We start from the raw sequence: 18,746 nt of genomic DNA on the forward strand, positions 1-18,746 counted from the left end.
ATGCAAAAACTGTACTCAGCCAAGATCTCCCTCCGATTTTTTTAATATCCAATAAGAATTTCATCAACTGATTAGTTTGCAGCATCTGTGTTTTCTTGATTCTTTTAAGGTAATATGGTCATCAACATTCATAGCGAAGAATTTATGGAAACACAACACACGTGTTAGAATAATTACTTTATGTATAGTGCAGGGTCATGTAGCTTGTATCTTATACATATCTTATTTTTCCTGATGATGACCTCAATACAGAGGTCGAAACGTCGAATGTTACTTTCCTAATGTTAAGTAAAGTAATTATTCTAACGTGTGTTGTGTCTCCATAAATTCTTCACTATGTGTTTTCTTAAAGAAAAAGATTTTGTTTAGAAAGTTTTTTTAAAAAATTAAATAAAGAAAGTAGCTGTAGACTGTCCAGTCTGCAGCTACTTGCCAGCTGGCAAAATCTGCTCTGTAATTAACTTTCTTAGATCAACTACCAGGAAAGACATGAAAAAATAATAGAAGTACTGTGAATCAGAAAAGAAAAAAAAACTTCCACAACAAATAATAAAAATATCAAAAATAAAACAAAAAAATTATTTTTCACTTAAAAAAAAAAAAATTATATTCACTACACTACCACCACTACTTACAAGCATCTAAACCACACTTATTTCTAAGAGAACTGCAACCACTGTCCATCTCAACTAACTAAACTATGCTGTACGTGATTCTTTTCATTAAAAAAAAAAAGCATGCTGTATGTATGCTTTTGTCCAATCTGACATTCCATGCAAAGAGAATGACAAACTTAGAATTCCCTCTACATGATCTACTACAGAAAAAACTAGGAAAATTAGGAAAGACCATCAAATATTAAAACAGGCTCGACAGAAGATAAACGCTGCAATTCCCCAAAATATAAAAACACATTATTCTGGGATCCATTTACAATTTCTGAATTGAGAGATGCCTTGGAGAGACTAGATATAAGTAAATCATGTGGACCAGATAACATACAAGGAATTATGATCAAACATCTTCCTTCCCTAGGCCTAGATTGGCTATTTAGCCTATACAACAATAGCCTAAAACAAGGAAAAGCTCCAAAAGACTTGAAGATAGCCACAATCATATAGTTCGCCCACCGTTTCCAGGTCCCTGCTTCGTGTCTTTCCAAGAATAGTTGATTCATGCTGAAGGGAAGAAAAAAATGAAGGACGTCCGAATTGGTCGCCAACACGCGAAATCACGTGCTTTATAGGTAAAATTTTCCAACTGTTATACAAGCAACATAGTTAACTACAATAATCATAAAAGAGAAGTTAATTTTCCGACCGGTAATAATAAACAACTCATCCCACTATACGGACTGATTACCCTATTATCGGAATGGATTCTTCTTTTTCTGAGATGCGCAGAAGTGTCGAGGGACCTCAAATCGGTGGGCGAACTATACCAATCTTAAAGCCTAACAAACCTCAAGACCAACCAGGAAGTTATAGACAATTTCACTGACTTCAATTCCAAGCAAATTTATGGAAAAAATGATACTCCAAGGTTTGAATTACTATCTAAACAAAAATAGTATACTACCACATTTTCAGACTGCTTTTAGAAGAAATCACTCAACAACTGATCAACTTTTCTATATAATCCAGACAATTCAAGATAACTTCCAGGCCAAATCTACCAAATCCACCATTGCAGCTTTTATAGATTTTAGCAATGCCTTTGACAAAGTGTAGAGGCAGAAACTCTTTTCCAAACATTGTCATATTGGAATAGAAGGGAAAGTTCTAAACTGGATTTATGACTTTCTAAGAAATAGAACAATTCCAGTTAGAATAAATAATACCTTTCCCAAGAAAGTGAAAATAAGACAGGGACTCCCGCAAGGCAGCATTGAGCCCACTCCTTTTTTCCATCTACTTAAACAACTTAGATAAAAATATAAATAATGAAACAAAGATAGCATATTTGCTGATGATTTTCTTCCATTCAAAATAGTTAGAAGATAGACAGTGGCTAAACAATGAAGAGACGTCTTGTGAGAATAAATTGTCTAAGATGTTGATAACTTCAACCACTGGAATGTTGGTAAACGGGGAAGTGACATCAAGGCTAGCAAGTATATCATTTTTCAGAGATAGAGATGTTTTTTAATTTTTCTATAAAATGTTGAGAGTTTTTAATATAAGTATTAAATTATGGATGTGTTGTTGTAGAATTTTAGCTAGATATTTTGACAGTAAATACATTGGAGAGTTGATTCTATCCACTATTGGGCATAATGGGGGAGCCATCCTTATGTACTTTTGGAACGCCGTATAGTCTAGGAGTTAGAGGATGCATAGATTTAAACTTTTTAATTAATGTGTAGGCCAGTTTGTAATCTGACGTAATAATTCATTGGAATCGTTATGGTTTTTTAACATAGGATCTGTGTTAAGTACTTTATAGACAGATGTATCAGGTAAAAGATTGTTGAGTTTGTCTTTATAATCTTTTGTGTTTAAGATGACAGTGCTGTTCCCTTTGTCTGCTTTAAGTATGATGATGTCTTTGTTGTTCTTTAAATTGAGTGGCATTTTTTTTTTCCATAGGGGTGACATTGGTGTGAGGAGATCGTGAAGGAGATGAGGATTATGCTGCTTTGTAATCTAAGGTCATTAGCTGTAAGTTGTGGTAGTAGTGATATTGCCTTCTCTAAATTGCAGATGAAATCTACTTTAGGTATTACAGTGGGTATTAAGGCGAAATTGAAGCCTTTTTTGAGAATAGCGGTCTCAGGTTTAGTTAGTATATGCTTAGATTGGTTAACAATCACTTTGTTGTCTGGTATAGAAGGTTTTGGCTCAATAAGATTATTATACAAATGATTGAATTTCTTGATTTTGTGTTCATTTGCTATTTCTGAAGGTTTTATCACTTGTGTAAATCATATTATCTAGAACTTGCCAAATATCTTCATCCACAGTATTAGAGATGTCTGTGAAGAACTCATAGCATTCCTTTGCTTTCCTGATTGTACCCTGATGAAGCCGACAGCACAAGTTGGCAAAACTAGTTGGTAATTAAATTAGTTATTCACCTACACTTGATCAATATCTAAATAATAGTCAATTTTCATTAATCCTTGTGGTCAAGAATTAACAATTTCTAATAAAATCTTACTAAATTTGTAGGAAAAAGGGCCAACCTTGCACATCATAAAATCCCTTGGATTGTCTAAATAAAATAGCCAACTACCCAGCATTTCCTCCAAATCAAGACAGGAAAAATATAGTTATCAACTCTGAAATAGGGAAACATGAGAAAAAAAAGCCTAGAAAACCCTGAAATGTTGAGATCATTACTTCTTTCAAAAATAATGAAATATGGACCTGACTCAATAAAGATCTACACAGATGGCTCCAAAAATCCAAATGGCAATTCTGGGAGTGGTGTACTCATCTATGGCTCTCAAAATATAGAACTAAAAACAACTAACAGTATTGAATGCATCTCATACCCTGCAGAATTAATAGCCATTAACACAGAATTGCAACATTTGGATAAACAAAATCCAAATGTTGCAATGTGCAATAGTGAAAAAAAATATAAACTCCTGTGGATATAAAATCCACAGGAGTTTATATTTTTTACAGATTCCTTAGCAGCCCTTCAAGCTATTAAAAACTGATACACTAGCCATCAAGAAATACTTAGAGACATAGCAAAAAACATAAACTACATAAGGATTCTGAAATAATTTTCCAATGGATCCCATTCCATGTGGGATTAAAGGGAAATGAAACTGCAGATGAAATAGAAAAAATGGCTGCAACATCCAGTGATACCACAGACTTCAATCTTTTTAAAACCACTCAAAAAGAAAACAAAAAGAACGATTCTCCAACGATTCACCTCAAGACATACCTTCCCCTATCTGCAAAATCTGTAACATCGAGGAAGCACCGCCAATGCATTTACTAAAGTGTATGAATATTTTCAAATGTGAACCTTATAACAACCCAGAAAAGGTGCTGTATATAAAATACATGCATCTGACCTCTATGATCTGCTGTAATAATACCATGGAATAATAAAAAAAAAAAAAAATGTAATGCTTTTAGCTCCTATTACTGAAATTTTTATTTTATTTTTGTTATATAACAATTAACAGCTTGGAAGAACGCTGGTTCTAAATCAATGGTTTCCTCAGAAGCCCTTTAAAAAAAAAAAACTCCTACGTACTATTTCGGAAATCTGACTAGTTATATCTAATAACATTTCGTTTTGTATAACACTAGTAAATCGATCTCGAATTTAAATAATATACTTTACCTCCTTTCCTATAACAGCGACTGCAACTGCCATTTGAACAGATCATGAATATTTCCCGAAATCCAATAGCCACAGATGCTCTAAAATTTACATTTGCTGACCCGGAACTTTCCAGTTTGGAGTAATATATCAGTCACCGTGAGTTCACCTTGTTTTGTCTTCTATTATTTTGAAAGCACCAGATAAATTCTGATAGTGGAAAATTGAAGAATTCGTCTACATTCCACGGTATATAATTTTAGATAAACTTCAGGACCCTATACGCAGTCCTACAGACTAGCAAAAATTTAGGCTATATAACATACACTGTATGTCGGAAGGGTGATTTGAAGCAGGTGTGGTCGAGGCAAAGAGTTTCAGGAACGATCTGGAAGACATGCATCAACTAATTAGCACAATGAGTGCAGGTCGAGTAATTATTATGGGGGAAATACAAAAATGGAGATATAGATTGGAAGGAAGCAAGATCACATGGCTGAAAGGAAATGGAATTTACACACCTAATGATAGATAATTACTTTGGCAGCATCTACGGACGTCAAATATGAAAATTAAAATTAGCACGTGATGGGGGAGACTCGGGTTCGAGAGTAAATGGATCGTCAGAAGAGCTATCCATAACCAAAATGGCCACCAGTGGCGCACTCGGGCTTTAATCTTGAGGAGGGAAGTCCGAGTTGAGTAGACGATTAGAGAATACACACTGCGCATCGCATACGACCTATGACTAAGCATCTGCAATGATCGCTAATTCAGAAGTAGTACGGAAATAGAACACACTTCACGACATAAAAAAAAAGAAAATGAATTTTACGTGTGTGAAGGTTTCTGTGGTTCAGTAGTTCGAGAGATAGATTCCGGTACTGAGACTACATGTTTATTAAATACGAACAGGATACTTACGAATCACGTACTTCACGTATCCTGTTCGTATTTATTATTACATCACACCTCCAGGGAGTCCAAAGACTTATCTAGGGAGGGCATCTTCTCTACAACTCCTCGTCTCACTACTCCACCAACTTCATCATCTACCACCAACGCCATCTATCGCCGACTACCACTACTAGTACTTTCACAGACAATCACAAACATCCATGTCCAAGGCGGGATTCGAACCTGCAGTCTTTTGGCTGGAGACCGGATACGCTAACCACTCGGCCAACCAAGCTGGCAAACCCTACTGTCCACGCCCAAGACCGGCTAACTTGGCTGTGGCAGAGTCTTCAGCTCCTCACATCACTCACGGGAATCGAATCTAGGACACTCCTTCCTCAGGCATATGGTTACGAAGCGCACAGCCACTAGGCTAACCGCGCAGGCTTTTTTAATAAACATGTGGTCTCAATACCGGAATCTATCTCTCGAAAATAAATTTTAATTAGAAAATATTTTTGGAAAATTTTCTGTTTCTTTCCTTTTTCTTTAGGGGAAAGGACCCCCTTGGCCTTCCCCTCTGGGTTCGCCACTGATGGCCACATTGCCTCTGATTGGGAAAAGTAACCATATGGTCTTCACTTGGGAGTTTGTAAAACTTGAGGGTTATTCTGTCAAGAAGGGATATATGTGTGGAACTACAATGCAGGTAATTATGACAAGCTCAGGAGGAAGCTTGAAACTGCACCACAGCATAAGCACCTGCAAAGGAAGATGTTAGTAGTGCTTAAGAAATAGTTAAAAGGTAACTAGAAGAAGCAATATCAAATTGCATACATAAGGTCAGGAAGGTTAATCAGGTAGGAGTTAGATGGATGAGTTGTAGCATTACGTATGACCTGGAAACAACAACAAAAAAATGTTTTGGATGGTATATAAAGAGGAAGTTAACCAGCAAGCCTCATGAACAGTACAAGGGTCAGGCAAGAAAGGTGGCCAGGGTGGTAAGAAAAGCAAAATCATATCGCAAGAAGAAACTAGCTGAGCAGGCCAATGGAAATTCCAATGAGTTCATGGTAAGCAAGAGGGAAAATGACTATGGAAGGATAACTTAATGAGTGCAGCTGATGATGAGAAGACAGAAGCAGATTAAATAGTTCAGTTATTGAGTGACTACTTTGCAATAATATATCAACCAAGTGAGATTACTTCAATGACATATGTGACAGAGACTGATGTGAGAAGTGAGATTGATGGATGAATTGGAAAGTCTTAGGATAGTGCAGAATCTCAATGAAATTATGGCTGTGGGATTATATGAGATATCGGGTTATCGGCTTGTGGTTTATGAGAATGTCCAGGGGAAATGGCGTCGCTACGACTATTGTTATATTATTATTATTATTTAAATGGATACTCTGTGGAGTCAAAAGATTCATTGCAGAAGACCATACTATCCTTTAATATAATACCTATCATATATCTCCTTAAATTTATTCATTGTTGGGGGTGCTCACAACTGCCTCTGAAAATCCTTTCACTCATTCACCACTCTCCAAGTAAAGAACCTACTTCCACACACACTTACTGACCACTCTTAGACAACTTACAAGTGTGATCCCTTGTTTTGTTCCTATTCTTCATGTATTGAAAAAATTCTTTTGTGCCAAACTTATATAATATCTAATAACTTATAAGTTTCTATGATATCCCATCTCTACCGCCTGTCAGCTGAAGTCTGCAACCCACACTCCTTCAATCTCTCATCATAGTAAATATGCCACATATCTGCCATGAGCTAAGTCACTGGACTCTGAATCCTCTCTACCGCCTCCCTGTCTCCTAGAAACACAGTTGACCAAATATGTGCACAGTAGTCAACATGTGGTTAAATCGTAGCATCATGAAAAAGGATAATAACATCCATATCATTACTGGTCAATGTGTTCTTCAACATCCAAGTAATCCTCTGAGCTATTTTACCAACTGTTGCAATGTGTCATCTGAAATTCAAATCTCTATCCACCATCACCCCAAGATCCCTAGTCTCATCAATCTCCTGTAATCTATTACCATCAATATGATATGAAGTATGAAACCCTTTCATTCCAAAGTGCATTACCTTAAATTTTTCAAGATGAAATTGACAACCATTGCCCTTTTCTTACGCTGTCAATTTATGTACATCATCCTGTAAGAAATCCATACGACCTTTATAAACTGTTTCCCTCCACAGTTTTACATCATTGACAAACAATATCCCTCCTCAAATCTTCCACTTTATCATTAATGTACATAGTAAAGAATAGTGGTCCTAGTACTGAGCCCTGAGGAACTCACTAGACACCTTCATTCGCTTCGATTCCACTCCACCATAAACCACCTCTGATGTCCACCTTTATCCATGCCACCAACCTCATACCCATTCCCATTTGCTCCAACTTATGTAATAATTTTTAATGTGATATTCTGTCAAATGCCTTTGCAAAGTCCAGCAGTATCATAGTGAATCATTTTCCTCTAACCAATTCCTCTGTCAGCTTATTATATAACGTGGATAAATTACTGAGGCAGGACCCACCTTTTTCAAAGCCATGCTGTCTTCTATTTATGCTATCTTCTATAGAGTATCATATTCCTAACATCTATTCCTGAATTTTACTTTTAACCAACTTTTCCAGTATTTTAATACCACTTCAGAGATAGTAATTCGTCTGTAATTTGCTACTTCTGTCTTGGAGTCACCTTTATATAATGGAACTATCTTACCCTCTTTACACTATCTTGGAACCTTACCACAGCTGAGATTTAAATTAAATAACTTCGTCAGAGACAATGATAGTTCACTTGTACATTCTCGTAGCACACGAACTGACATACCGTCTAGGAACACTGCAGTATTCACATTGATATTTTTCAATACATTAAGTACCTCCAATTCATCTACTTCATTTTCACATCAGTAACTGTAAAGTCACCACCTTGATAATATACCCTTGAAAAGCGATTACGTACTAACTGATATATTTCTTCTACTTCTGTTACTTTCCTACCATCAGCACTTAGTAAAGCTAGCTTTACTAGCCGGCCTGGTTGGCCGAGTGGTTAGCGTATCCGCTCTCCAGCCAAAGGGCTGAGGGTTCGAATCCCGCAGGGGCATGGATGTTTGTGATTGTCTGTGGTACTAGTGGTGGTGGTGGTGGTCGTCAGCGGTAGATGGCGTTTGTGTAGTTGCGGTCAATTGGTGGATTGAGTGGTGGAGACAGAGATTTGTAAAGTAGGTATCCCCCAACGATTAGTCCTTGGACTCCCTGGAGGTGTCAAATAATAATAATCATTCTTTCTCTTACTTTCTACGTAGCGAAAAACCTCTTTTGGATTTGCTTTCGCCTGCGTAGCAAATTTTCTCTCAAAATCCAATTTAGCCTTCCTTACCATACTCGTTATCCTTCTTGCTTGTGCTTTATATTTCTAATGAGCATGCTGATCACCTTTTTATTTATATTATTATTATTACTATTATCTGAGACCGCGAGTGTAGCTCACTGGAAGTGGCATGTGCCCTCCACAGCTCTAAACCTCCAGAAGAAAGAACATCGCAAATTCAATTCTAGTCGCCGAGTAAAGGAACTTTTACTAAGCCTTTTTTTCTTTCGGTTTCCGAGTTGGTGTAACTCTAAAATGGGCAAGCGGGTTTTTCATCTCGAACTCTGATTTTCGTCCGGTAAACTCAAGAAAATCGACTGTAGAACCCACACTGTTTTCAAACACTAAACATAATATTAGGATTAGGGAATACCAAATGGCGGCACTTCTCAACCGCCTCTCTACACCGGGGCCATGTATCATTAGTTATAATCTTGTGCCAGCTATCTCTGATTCGCTACCGGCGGAGATTGAACTTACCCATCACTCACCAAAAGTTAGATAGGGCTAAAAACGACTTTGCCTATAGGGGATATAAAAGGGCTTTAGCTGATTTTCTGATACCTCCAGGGAGTCAAGGAATGATCGATGGACACTATGCAACACTCCAACCTACCAGTCCTACCATCCCTTAAATTCATTCACATTAGATGCAATCACTCACTACCCCAAACTATTCTACTCACTCACTGCTCAGTTAGAGATAAACCTAGCTCTTATCTTCTTCACTGCAAAGTTAACTTGCATTGGTTTCCCCATTCTTCTCTTCCAACTTTCAATATAGCGAAATATTTTATCATACGATATTCTATCACACCCATTCAGAAGTTCATAGACCTCTATCATATTCCTTCCAGAATGCTTTCTTTTTTGCAGCTCCTTCTTTATATTGCTACTTATCTATTTTTTTTCCTACTTAGTTTATCCTCCCGACCTTGAGTACACAGTCTAATACTGCCTCGCTCAAACAAGTCCCTGCCGTTTGCCATGCACTAATGACAATCGTTCCGTGTAGTTTATGCCACCGCACTGCTCCAAGTTGCCTCCTATGATTGTTATAATTGATAGCTTTGTAATTCCACATAAACCCAATGAAATTTCTACATGTTGAGCAAGCTCCCAGGAGAAGACTGCATGGTCCCTTCATGGGGTAATCATCATCACTTAGTAACTGTATAAATTTCAATCATTCTTCCTTCCAATCTATATCGCCATAGTTGAAACTTCCCATCATCATCATCATTGCTCTACCTGGACTCTTTGTGCTAATGTGGAAATGCATGCCATCTACATCTTCTTCTGTATCCTGAGGTCTAAACCAACCAATCAACAAATATTTTGTCGCATTGGCTTCTATCTCACACCAAACAGCCTTAGATGAACCATTTCGCTCAGATCTACAATCTTCCATAACTTCTTTTTTAAGGGTATTCAGATATCATTAACAATACCCCTCCTCCTGCCTTATTTCCTCTATTGTCTCTGAAAATACAGTCCTTCTATCCCTTTAATTACTTAATTCTGTGACAACCAGAGAATGATGAACAGAGAATACTGACTAAGCTCTATAATTTAAATCTCATCTCTGATGGAGTTATAGAGGTAATTTAAATCTTGTGTGGATTAGGAGTGCCAGAATCCATATTTTTGGTCAGTTATTAGTTGATGAGTGTCCAGTACTGTAGAAGTTGGCTGTTGATGACCTCCACAGTTTTTGAGAATGAAAGTGACTGGAAACTGGACTGCAGTTTTTATCCTTGCCACCAATTTGGATGAATATAGGCTTATTTCCAAGCGGTGAGATAAATATCATGCAATTAGAAAAGATTGAAGAGACAATACAACCTAGCTAGTCATTCCTAAGCACGAGTCTTTAGCAGGATAGATGATGCCATTTTCACATCGAAGTTATTCAGGATCTTTCTGCAAAAAACTAGAGGTGACATGGAATGCGTAGTTATAGAGTTAGGGGAAGGGATGCTTTACTCTAGTCATTGGTATAGGAATTGAAATAGAATGCTAGCCATGTCTTTAAGTGATGTGACAATAGTATCACTTGGAATAGACAGCGTTGGAGGCAGCACCCAGTGGTGCTAAAAAACCGAAATGCTCGACTGCCATTAGAGCAGGAGGAAATTTTGTGGCATTTGACTCTTTCTACATCAAATTTAGATTTATTAATTTTGCAGTTGTTTCGAAATGCAATGTCAGACCTAGTGTGATGCTCAAGTTTTAATCTCGAGTTATTAAAAATTTGGATTTGCGGAATTTTTTCTCATGGATGGTCTTGGAGCACCAAGGATGCAGAAGTCCTTTGTCTCACCAGAACATATGAAGAGAAACTTGTAGAAATAGATGGGTGTTAGGCCAAACAGGGGTTGTCGGATCAGATTTTCATCTTAAGAGATAGAGTAAAAGTCTGATCCAACAACCCCTGTTTAGACTAACACCCAGCTAGTTCTTCTCCAGGTTTCTCTTCATCTTTTTTCAAGTATATGTGTATAAATCTTATTTGGAACGATCAGTAGAAAAATTCCTCAGTAATCTCGCATTATTTATCTAGAACTGGAATTTGATCTCTGACTTCTTCCTCCTATGGCTCTAGTCCAAATCGAGCCTTGGTCTCCTGAATTTGTTGCCTCCAACCCTACTTTTCTAGGAGTTTTCTTCTCCTGTTTCAACAATGCAGTATATTGTTGCTATCTTCTTTGACGGTATTCTTAAGAATACCATTATTTTCCATAGAAAAAACATGTCCCACCCACTGCAACTTTATGATCTTCTTGATTATGCTAGATGTTGTAGGTTCTTTATCTAGCTGATATAACACAAGGTTGTATATGATTCTATGGACAGCATTATTATTCACTGGGACAAATATTTTTTTCTAAGGATTTTTCGTTTCTAAAGCTGAAATCAAATTCTCTATCCTTGTTCCACATCTGCAAGTTACAAATGGATCAATTATCAGTTTGTATAACAGTACTTTACTCGTCCAACAGATATCTTTTGAGATGAATACACATGAGAAAGAATAAAATGCTAGATTATTCCTTTTGATTCTGCATTTCTACCATTTAAATTTGGTTGGCTTGCGATCGTTACTACTAAGTATTTTAATTGTCTCACCTTATTTGATATTCACAAGACCTAAACTATGCATTGTAAGCACTGTTAAACTTTCATATCCTCATATTTGAGTATTTCTGGCTGAATTTTGTCTATTCCAGTTGTCTTTCTATTACTGTTGCCAAATGAAAATTACTAAAAATAGCTAAATCTTTAAAAAAAAGAAGAGCTAAAAATTAATTAAAAATAAAAATGTGAAGATAAAATTTTAGAAGGAGTAGCTGATACATTTTAGTTACTTACTTTATTCAAGATGAAGTGATACTTGCATATAAGTGGGTAAAGATATCTTCCAAGTGGTCTTCTGTGCATAATTCACCCACGCTTCACTTAGGTTTCAGCTTTATTATATGTGACCATCGTTCCAATATTACTCAGCATAGATGCTGGTAAATGATATCAGTTGTTAATCTAAATGTGAATTTATCTCTACAGCATGCTGTAGAGATAAATGTATGCCTGAGCCATACATGTCAGTCAAGTATGCCCTCAGGCATACTTGACTGACAAAATAGCTGTCAGCATTAGCAATTTCATCTTGTTTCTTAATTTCGTTCTAACTACGTCCATACTAAACATTTGTGTAATTCCCGCATTAGAATTTGGTATATTAATAATTTTATTGCACACTGAGCAATTTCTTTAAATGGATTCATTCCAGATGCATCTTATTCTCGTACTTCAATCCAGAATAGCTCAATGTTTGCTATAAACAGTATTTGTCCATTTATTTAAGTGGGTAGTATTATACTGGTATTCAGCAGCAGTAACATCTTTTTCTGTTTTCAGCATTATTTCTAAGATAGGAGTAACAGGTCCTTTATATGTTTTAGGGCATTGTCAACACAAAAAGAAGAGATCAATTCTTAAAATATTCAAGTTTTCAGGCAACCTTTGCTTAAGCTGTTTGAAGAGACCAAGAAGAAACTGTCTTACTCTATTTCTAAGATTTTGCATCATCAACTCTGAAATTTTTCTTTCAAATCTGTAATCAAGATTTGGTTTGGGATCCAAATAGTCCTTAATCTCTGACTCTAGAAGGTCGACTGTGGATGATCGTAGCACTAACATATTATAAAATGAGAAAGGTCTTCAAATAATCTCGTCTTATCCGCACTGTTAACTTGCTGAACTTGAACTAGAACCAGGGCCGTCTCTACCGACGGTGCAAAACGTGCATTTGCACTGGGCGACAAGTTTTTTGGGTGCGGAAAAATTGGCATAAACTATACCAAAAATAAGGGAGAAGGGGGAGTGGCAAAATATGCTAATGCACGGGGAGGCCCTACCTAAAACAGGATACAAAATAAAAGGTACAACAGATTCCTTTCATCTTTGTACATATCCCACAAAATTTGAGATTTAACATTTCTCCGTCATACTCACGACTTCGATGTGAGTTTTAAATTCCATCCACTCAACCACTGGCTGAGAATTCTGTCTACTGCAGACTCGATGGAAAGCCACCTCGCTGCACAGTTGCTTACAATTTTCAGAGGCGCATCATTTTCGTTGATAGTTTGATACAGCACTTTGTATGCTGCTTGTCTTGAAGAAGAATGTGAAAACCAGTTATACGTTTCGGTAACTAAAAATTGTAATTTTTTTGGGAGAGATTCTGCACAAGTGTGAGACATCGCCAGTTGTGATGAATGGCATACACATCTAATTCAAATTAAGGAGGGAATATATGCCTTAAGTTGTTCATAAACGTCATTATTGACATCAATCATAACACTTGCGTTGTCTGTACCAATTGCAATGAGATTTTTAATGTCCAGTTTCTTGGTCTAGAGTTCTTGTTTCAGTGCAACCACAATACCACTAGCATCACGCTTGTTTAGAACCGCCATACTCAGAAATGTTTCCATAATATTGTTGAATTTCTTGCTATAATAAATGTCTTGCTATAATAAATGGTCATTTCTAAAATCTTATTCACTGTGATATTCGATTCATCTATTAGCAAGCTGAAATTTTCATCTCCAATATCCGCAAAAGCTACAAGTGTTCAACCTATTTCTTCTTTCTTCTAACGTTTGTCATCCACATTATTAGAGGTTAAACAATTTCATGTGGGACCACTGTTAAAAAACTCGACGCTGAGAATTGATTTTATCTTCCTTTTTCATCTATAATTCCTATTAGACTACTCCTTCCTCCATTTCTAAGTCTTTTTGTAATAGCCTATGGAACATCATGCCACCCTGTTTTTTTCTATTTATTATCATCAAACCTCCACGGAGTCAAATGACTCATTGCAGAAGGTCCACTATCACACACAGTTCATCATACCTCAACTTAAATGCATTCACTGTCTCTATGCTCGCCACACTTTCAGGCAATGCATTCCACCTATCACCCTTCCCTTAATTTCCAGGGATGGCCTCTTTTTCTCCATCCATTCTGTGAAAAATATCATTCACATTAATCTGCTAATAACCCTTTAACCAACTTATGTCTCTATTATGTCCTCCCCTTCTTTACTTTATCCAATAGACTGATTTGCATTCACTAAATCTGTCTTCATATTTAACATTCCATCTTATGCAATCATCTCTGGACTGTTTCCAACAGCTCCTTCATCCTTCAGAAAACCAAATGGCCAAATCGGTGCACAGTAATCCATATATGGCTAATCAAGGCCTCATGCTATGGAATCACAATATTCTTACTTCTACATGCCAGTGTTCTCCACACCATTGCCATAATGCACTGTGCTGTCACTAGAATTTTTTGCAAAATTTCATGTTCCTATCCATCAAACCCCCCTAGATTCATTATCTCCTGCACACCCATAAGATATCCCTACCAATCTTATATTCTGCAATTTGTGCTTCCCAAATTTTAAAACTTACACTTAATAGGGTACTCATTCACCCAGTTTATTTGTCCATTTGCAAGGCTACATCCATTCTACTTCTCATAATTCTTCCCAGCCTCACATCATCATCATACGTATCAAGGATTTAGGCATAGTATGGCCTGTTCCGGCCTTAGAAGTCATCGTTGAATCGTTTAAGAGGACGTCCTGGTTTTCTTTTTCCTAATGGCTTGTACTTTAAGGCTTGTTTTGGTAATCTTTCTGTTTTCATTCTTTGAATGTGTTCCATCCATCTATGTTTATATTTTTTAATTTTTTCAATTACTGGTTCTTGGTTTAATTCTTTCATAATATCTTCGTTTCTTTTGTGATCAAATAGGGTATACTTTGCAGTTTTTCTCATAAACTTCATTTCTGCTGTTGTTAATCTTTGTCTTTTTGTTTTATTGTCCAGATTTCGCTTCCATACATTAAGACTAGTAGGGCTAATGTATATACTTTTAGCCTGGTTTGTTTTTGAACTAGATTTGGTTTAAATATAGAGTTAATTACTCCTGTTATTTTTAAATATTTTGCAATTCTTATGTTTATATCTTTTTCATATTCATAAGTGATCATACATCCTAGGTAGTTAAATGAACTCACCTGTTCTAAGATCTTGTTATCTAATACTATTTTAGTTCTTGCTGGATCTTGTCCTTTAAAGGCCATAGTTTTTGATTTTTCCGTTGATATTATCATACCATAATCTTTGGATATCTCATTTAGATTTAAACTAGCTTTCTGTAAGTTATCTTCAGAATTTGTAATTATTATTTCGTCGTCTGCAAAGAAGAGAGTGTTTAAGTTAACTGTAGGTGAAAGTTTAATTCCGTGATGTAAATTTTTAATTTTTACTCCATTTTATTATTTCATTTAAGTAGATATTAAAAAGAGTTGCTGAGAGGGGACATCCCTGTCGGACCCCTTGGTTTATCTCTCTTGTATATGATAGCTCATGATTTAATCTTATTTGTATTTGATTATTTTCATATATACTTGTGACAGCTTTTAGGATATTATTTGGTATTTGTCTTTCTTTTAATATGTCAAATAATATGTTTCTTTTAACTTTGTCAAATGCTTTTTCAGTCAATAAATGAGCCTCACATCATCTGCAAACAACCGTATTTCCCTATTCAAGTCCCTCCCAATATCATTTACATACAAATTCAACAATAGTCCCAAAACAGATCCCTGGTGCACACCTCTAGTGACTTTCCTCTTCTGGGATACTGTCTACTACACACAACTTTCTGTGTATTGGAAGTCTGACAGGGATGGCACCATTCTGAAATGTATGGAAGTGGTATGTACTTCAAGATGAACTTCTTACTCATTGTGTAGTGCCTGATACATGATGCATTAATGAACTGATATACTTATGGACAAACCTAGCAATAGTCTTCTACCATTTACCCAACTACACTAGGAAGGCAATTTGCTTGAAGTGCAATTGCCTCGTTTTGAACCAGAAGTCTGTTGACATACAAGGGTCAGTTAATTGAAGGGTTGTATAAATGGTACACTAATGTCCTGATTTGGCCTTCCTTTCTCTATCAAATATGTCAACAACTGATTTTATTAATAAATTAAAGACTTAATTCTGTATGTTAGTCAAGTAAATAATTTAATATCTGCCGTTTCACTGACTAATATGTCAGCATTTTCAAAGGATACACTGGTAAGCAATAGAAAGTAACAAAAACTAGGAACTAAAACAATTCTAAAAATTATATAAAGTTATTGTGCGTGATAACAATACGTGTGTCGCAAGTACAACGTTTTATTTGTTGAGATATTTATTGTAATTTTCATGATAGTTCATTTCCTTTTGGTTAAATGATCAGATTAGTTTTCCATATATCTGGTAGGATTAGGCCTTGATTCTTATTTAAGTTACCTGTTGAACGTGCAATCGTAGTAGCTTCTTCGAATGTTCTGGAATGGAAGTTCTCTTCTATGTATGGCATATGACTCATATCCCATTCAATATTATGGTTGGTTGAGGCAAAGTGAGAAGAAAGGCCTGATATATCTTGTCTGTTATTGCCTGTGTTCTTTCTTTATTGTTTCAAAACTTCTAGATGTCTGTCCGATGTATATGAGTCTAACCTAACCTATAATCATCATCATAACACTAAATACGGATATATAGACCATATATGTCTGTTCCAGTCATCCAATATCCTTTTTTGAGGTCTACCCTGCCTTCTCTTTCCAAATGGCTTATATTTTAGTATTTGTTTAGGGTATCAGGTGTTGGCCATTTGGTTTACATGTTCAATCCATTTTTGTTTTATAAGTTTAGTTTTTCTTCTATTGATTTTGTTTTTAGTTCTTTTAAAATGTCATTCCTTTTTTGATCTAATAATGTGTATTTTGCGGTTCTCATAAATCTCATTTCACTTGTTTTTATTCTTCATCTTGTTTGTTTATTGCCCAAATTTCACTGCCATATAATAATGTGGGCACTGCTAACGTATTGTATATTTTCAAGGGTGTTTCTTTTTGTACTATATTTGGGTTGAGTGTTCTATTTATCAGCCCTATAATGTGTAAAAATTTTGAAGTTTTTAATTTTATGTCTTTTCCTCCTTCATATGAAATTTCACATCCAAGATAACTGAAAGTATTTATCTGTTCTATTATTTTATTATTAATAACTATTTTGCTTTTAACTGGAGTTTGTCCACAAGTACCTATAAAATACACATAAAAGACACAGAGCTGAAAGACTGCATCTGTGACATAGAAATTGAAAGGAATCTGTAAGAGAGGGATCATCTATGAGCTGAATTGATCTCCAATGGACAGCATCAAGAATTTTTGAAGTTTAAAGTGAAGTGCTCCACCCTGAACATGTGAGCAGTATTTTAAGCATGGGCAGATTATGGATTTGTATATTATTAAGAGTGGGGTTGAGAGTAAAATAGCATCTAGAAAATAAAATAGCATTAATGAAAGGGAATGCCTAGTTTTTTGAATGCTGAGGAAGCCATTGTTGAGATGTGTTGGTGCCAGTAGAGGTGGTGAATGTTAATCCAAGCAAAGAGAGAGAGTGATCTGATCGTCTGGTGACTTGTGTAATGCATGAGGGCAAGAGAATGTGATCCGAAATTTCTTTTGCGAGAGATGAGGCAAGACTGTTTTGGTAAATTGAACATGACTAGATTGTTCTTGCTCCATTGAAGAATATTATGTACAAGGTAGGCTCCAAGTTTCCAGCCTGATATACAAAATTGGCACCAATTTTAAAATGCTGTGAGTGACACAGCAATATCTATAGGGAGCTTAGAGTACCAGTTTCAACTCTACCTGCATCATTCAGTTGAAGGCACTCAAAGGGCTTTCTCCAAATGCCATCAAACAGCAATTGGATGATGTTTATGGGGAAGCTTCTCCTTCGTATTCCACTGCGAAGGAATGGGCTAAATAGTTTCGCCTAGGAAGAGAGAGAGAGCATCGAAGATAATACTCGTGATGGTAGGCCTGTGAAAGTGATGACTGAAGAAAATGTCTCTTGTTGAGGAGGAACTCAATGACATCTCAGCAAGGTTGGGGCTTTAAATAACAACCGTCTTTCACATCATTCACAAGAAGCTTCAAATAATAATGGTCAGTGCAAGATGGGTGCTCTGACTTTTCCCTTCAATTCAGGAGCACTGTGTTACCTGTTCCTGCAAGCTTTTAGAGTTTTGACAAGGGAATCAGAAAGAAGTGCTGGAATCTATTGTCACTGGAGATGAAACCATGGTCCTTCATTATGATCTTCTTTCCAATCCATGGAGAGGCACAAACCAGAAGCACCACTGAGAAAAGCCGAGGTAACTCAATCCACCAAGATCATTGCAACAATCTTTTGGAATTGCTGGGGAATTCTCTTGATTGACTTCAAGGAATATCACCGTGAATGCAGAATATTATGCTTCATTCCTACACAAACTGCAAGGAGAAGAGATAAGGAATGCTGAGTCATTGTGTTTACCTGCTTCGTGACAATGCTCCAGTTCATGCAGCTATTGTTGCAAAGGCTGCAGTGAAGGACTGTGGCTTCCAGAAGATTGAACACCTGCCCTACAGCCCAGATCTAGCACTCAGCGACTACTACTATGAAGAAAGACCTTTAAGGTAGAAAATT

At 36.3% G+C, this 18,746-nt stretch overlaps 1 protein-coding gene across 1 annotated transcript in view; it reads right to left on the minus strand.

Moving 5' to 3' along the window:
• LOC150100539 (trafficking protein particle complex subunit 2-like protein) overlaps positions 1-4,877 on the minus strand; it is a 47,439-nt gene extending 42,562 nt beyond the window's left edge. Inside the window, exons 1-2 of the mRNA XM_090401448.1 lie at positions 4,812-4,877; positions 4,312-4,678 (exon numbers count right to left, since the gene is read on the minus strand). Coding sequence (XP_090257574.1) covers positions 4,312-4,344 — 33 coding nt within the window. The 5' untranslated portion in view covers positions 4,345-4,678; positions 4,812-4,877. The remainder of the gene's footprint in view (positions 1-4,311; positions 4,679-4,811) is intronic.
• Between the last annotated feature and the right edge of the window lie 13,869 nt (positions 4,878-18,746).

The sequence above is a fragment of the Typopeltis vanoorti genome, chromosome 12 (assembly GCF_054136105.1).
Source record: "Typopeltis vanoorti isolate ZY-2024b chromosome 12, IOZ_Tvanoo_1.0, whole genome shotgun sequence".
Taxonomy (NCBI): Eukaryota; Metazoa; Arthropoda; class Arachnida; order Uropygi; family Thelyphonidae; genus Typopeltis; species Typopeltis vanoorti.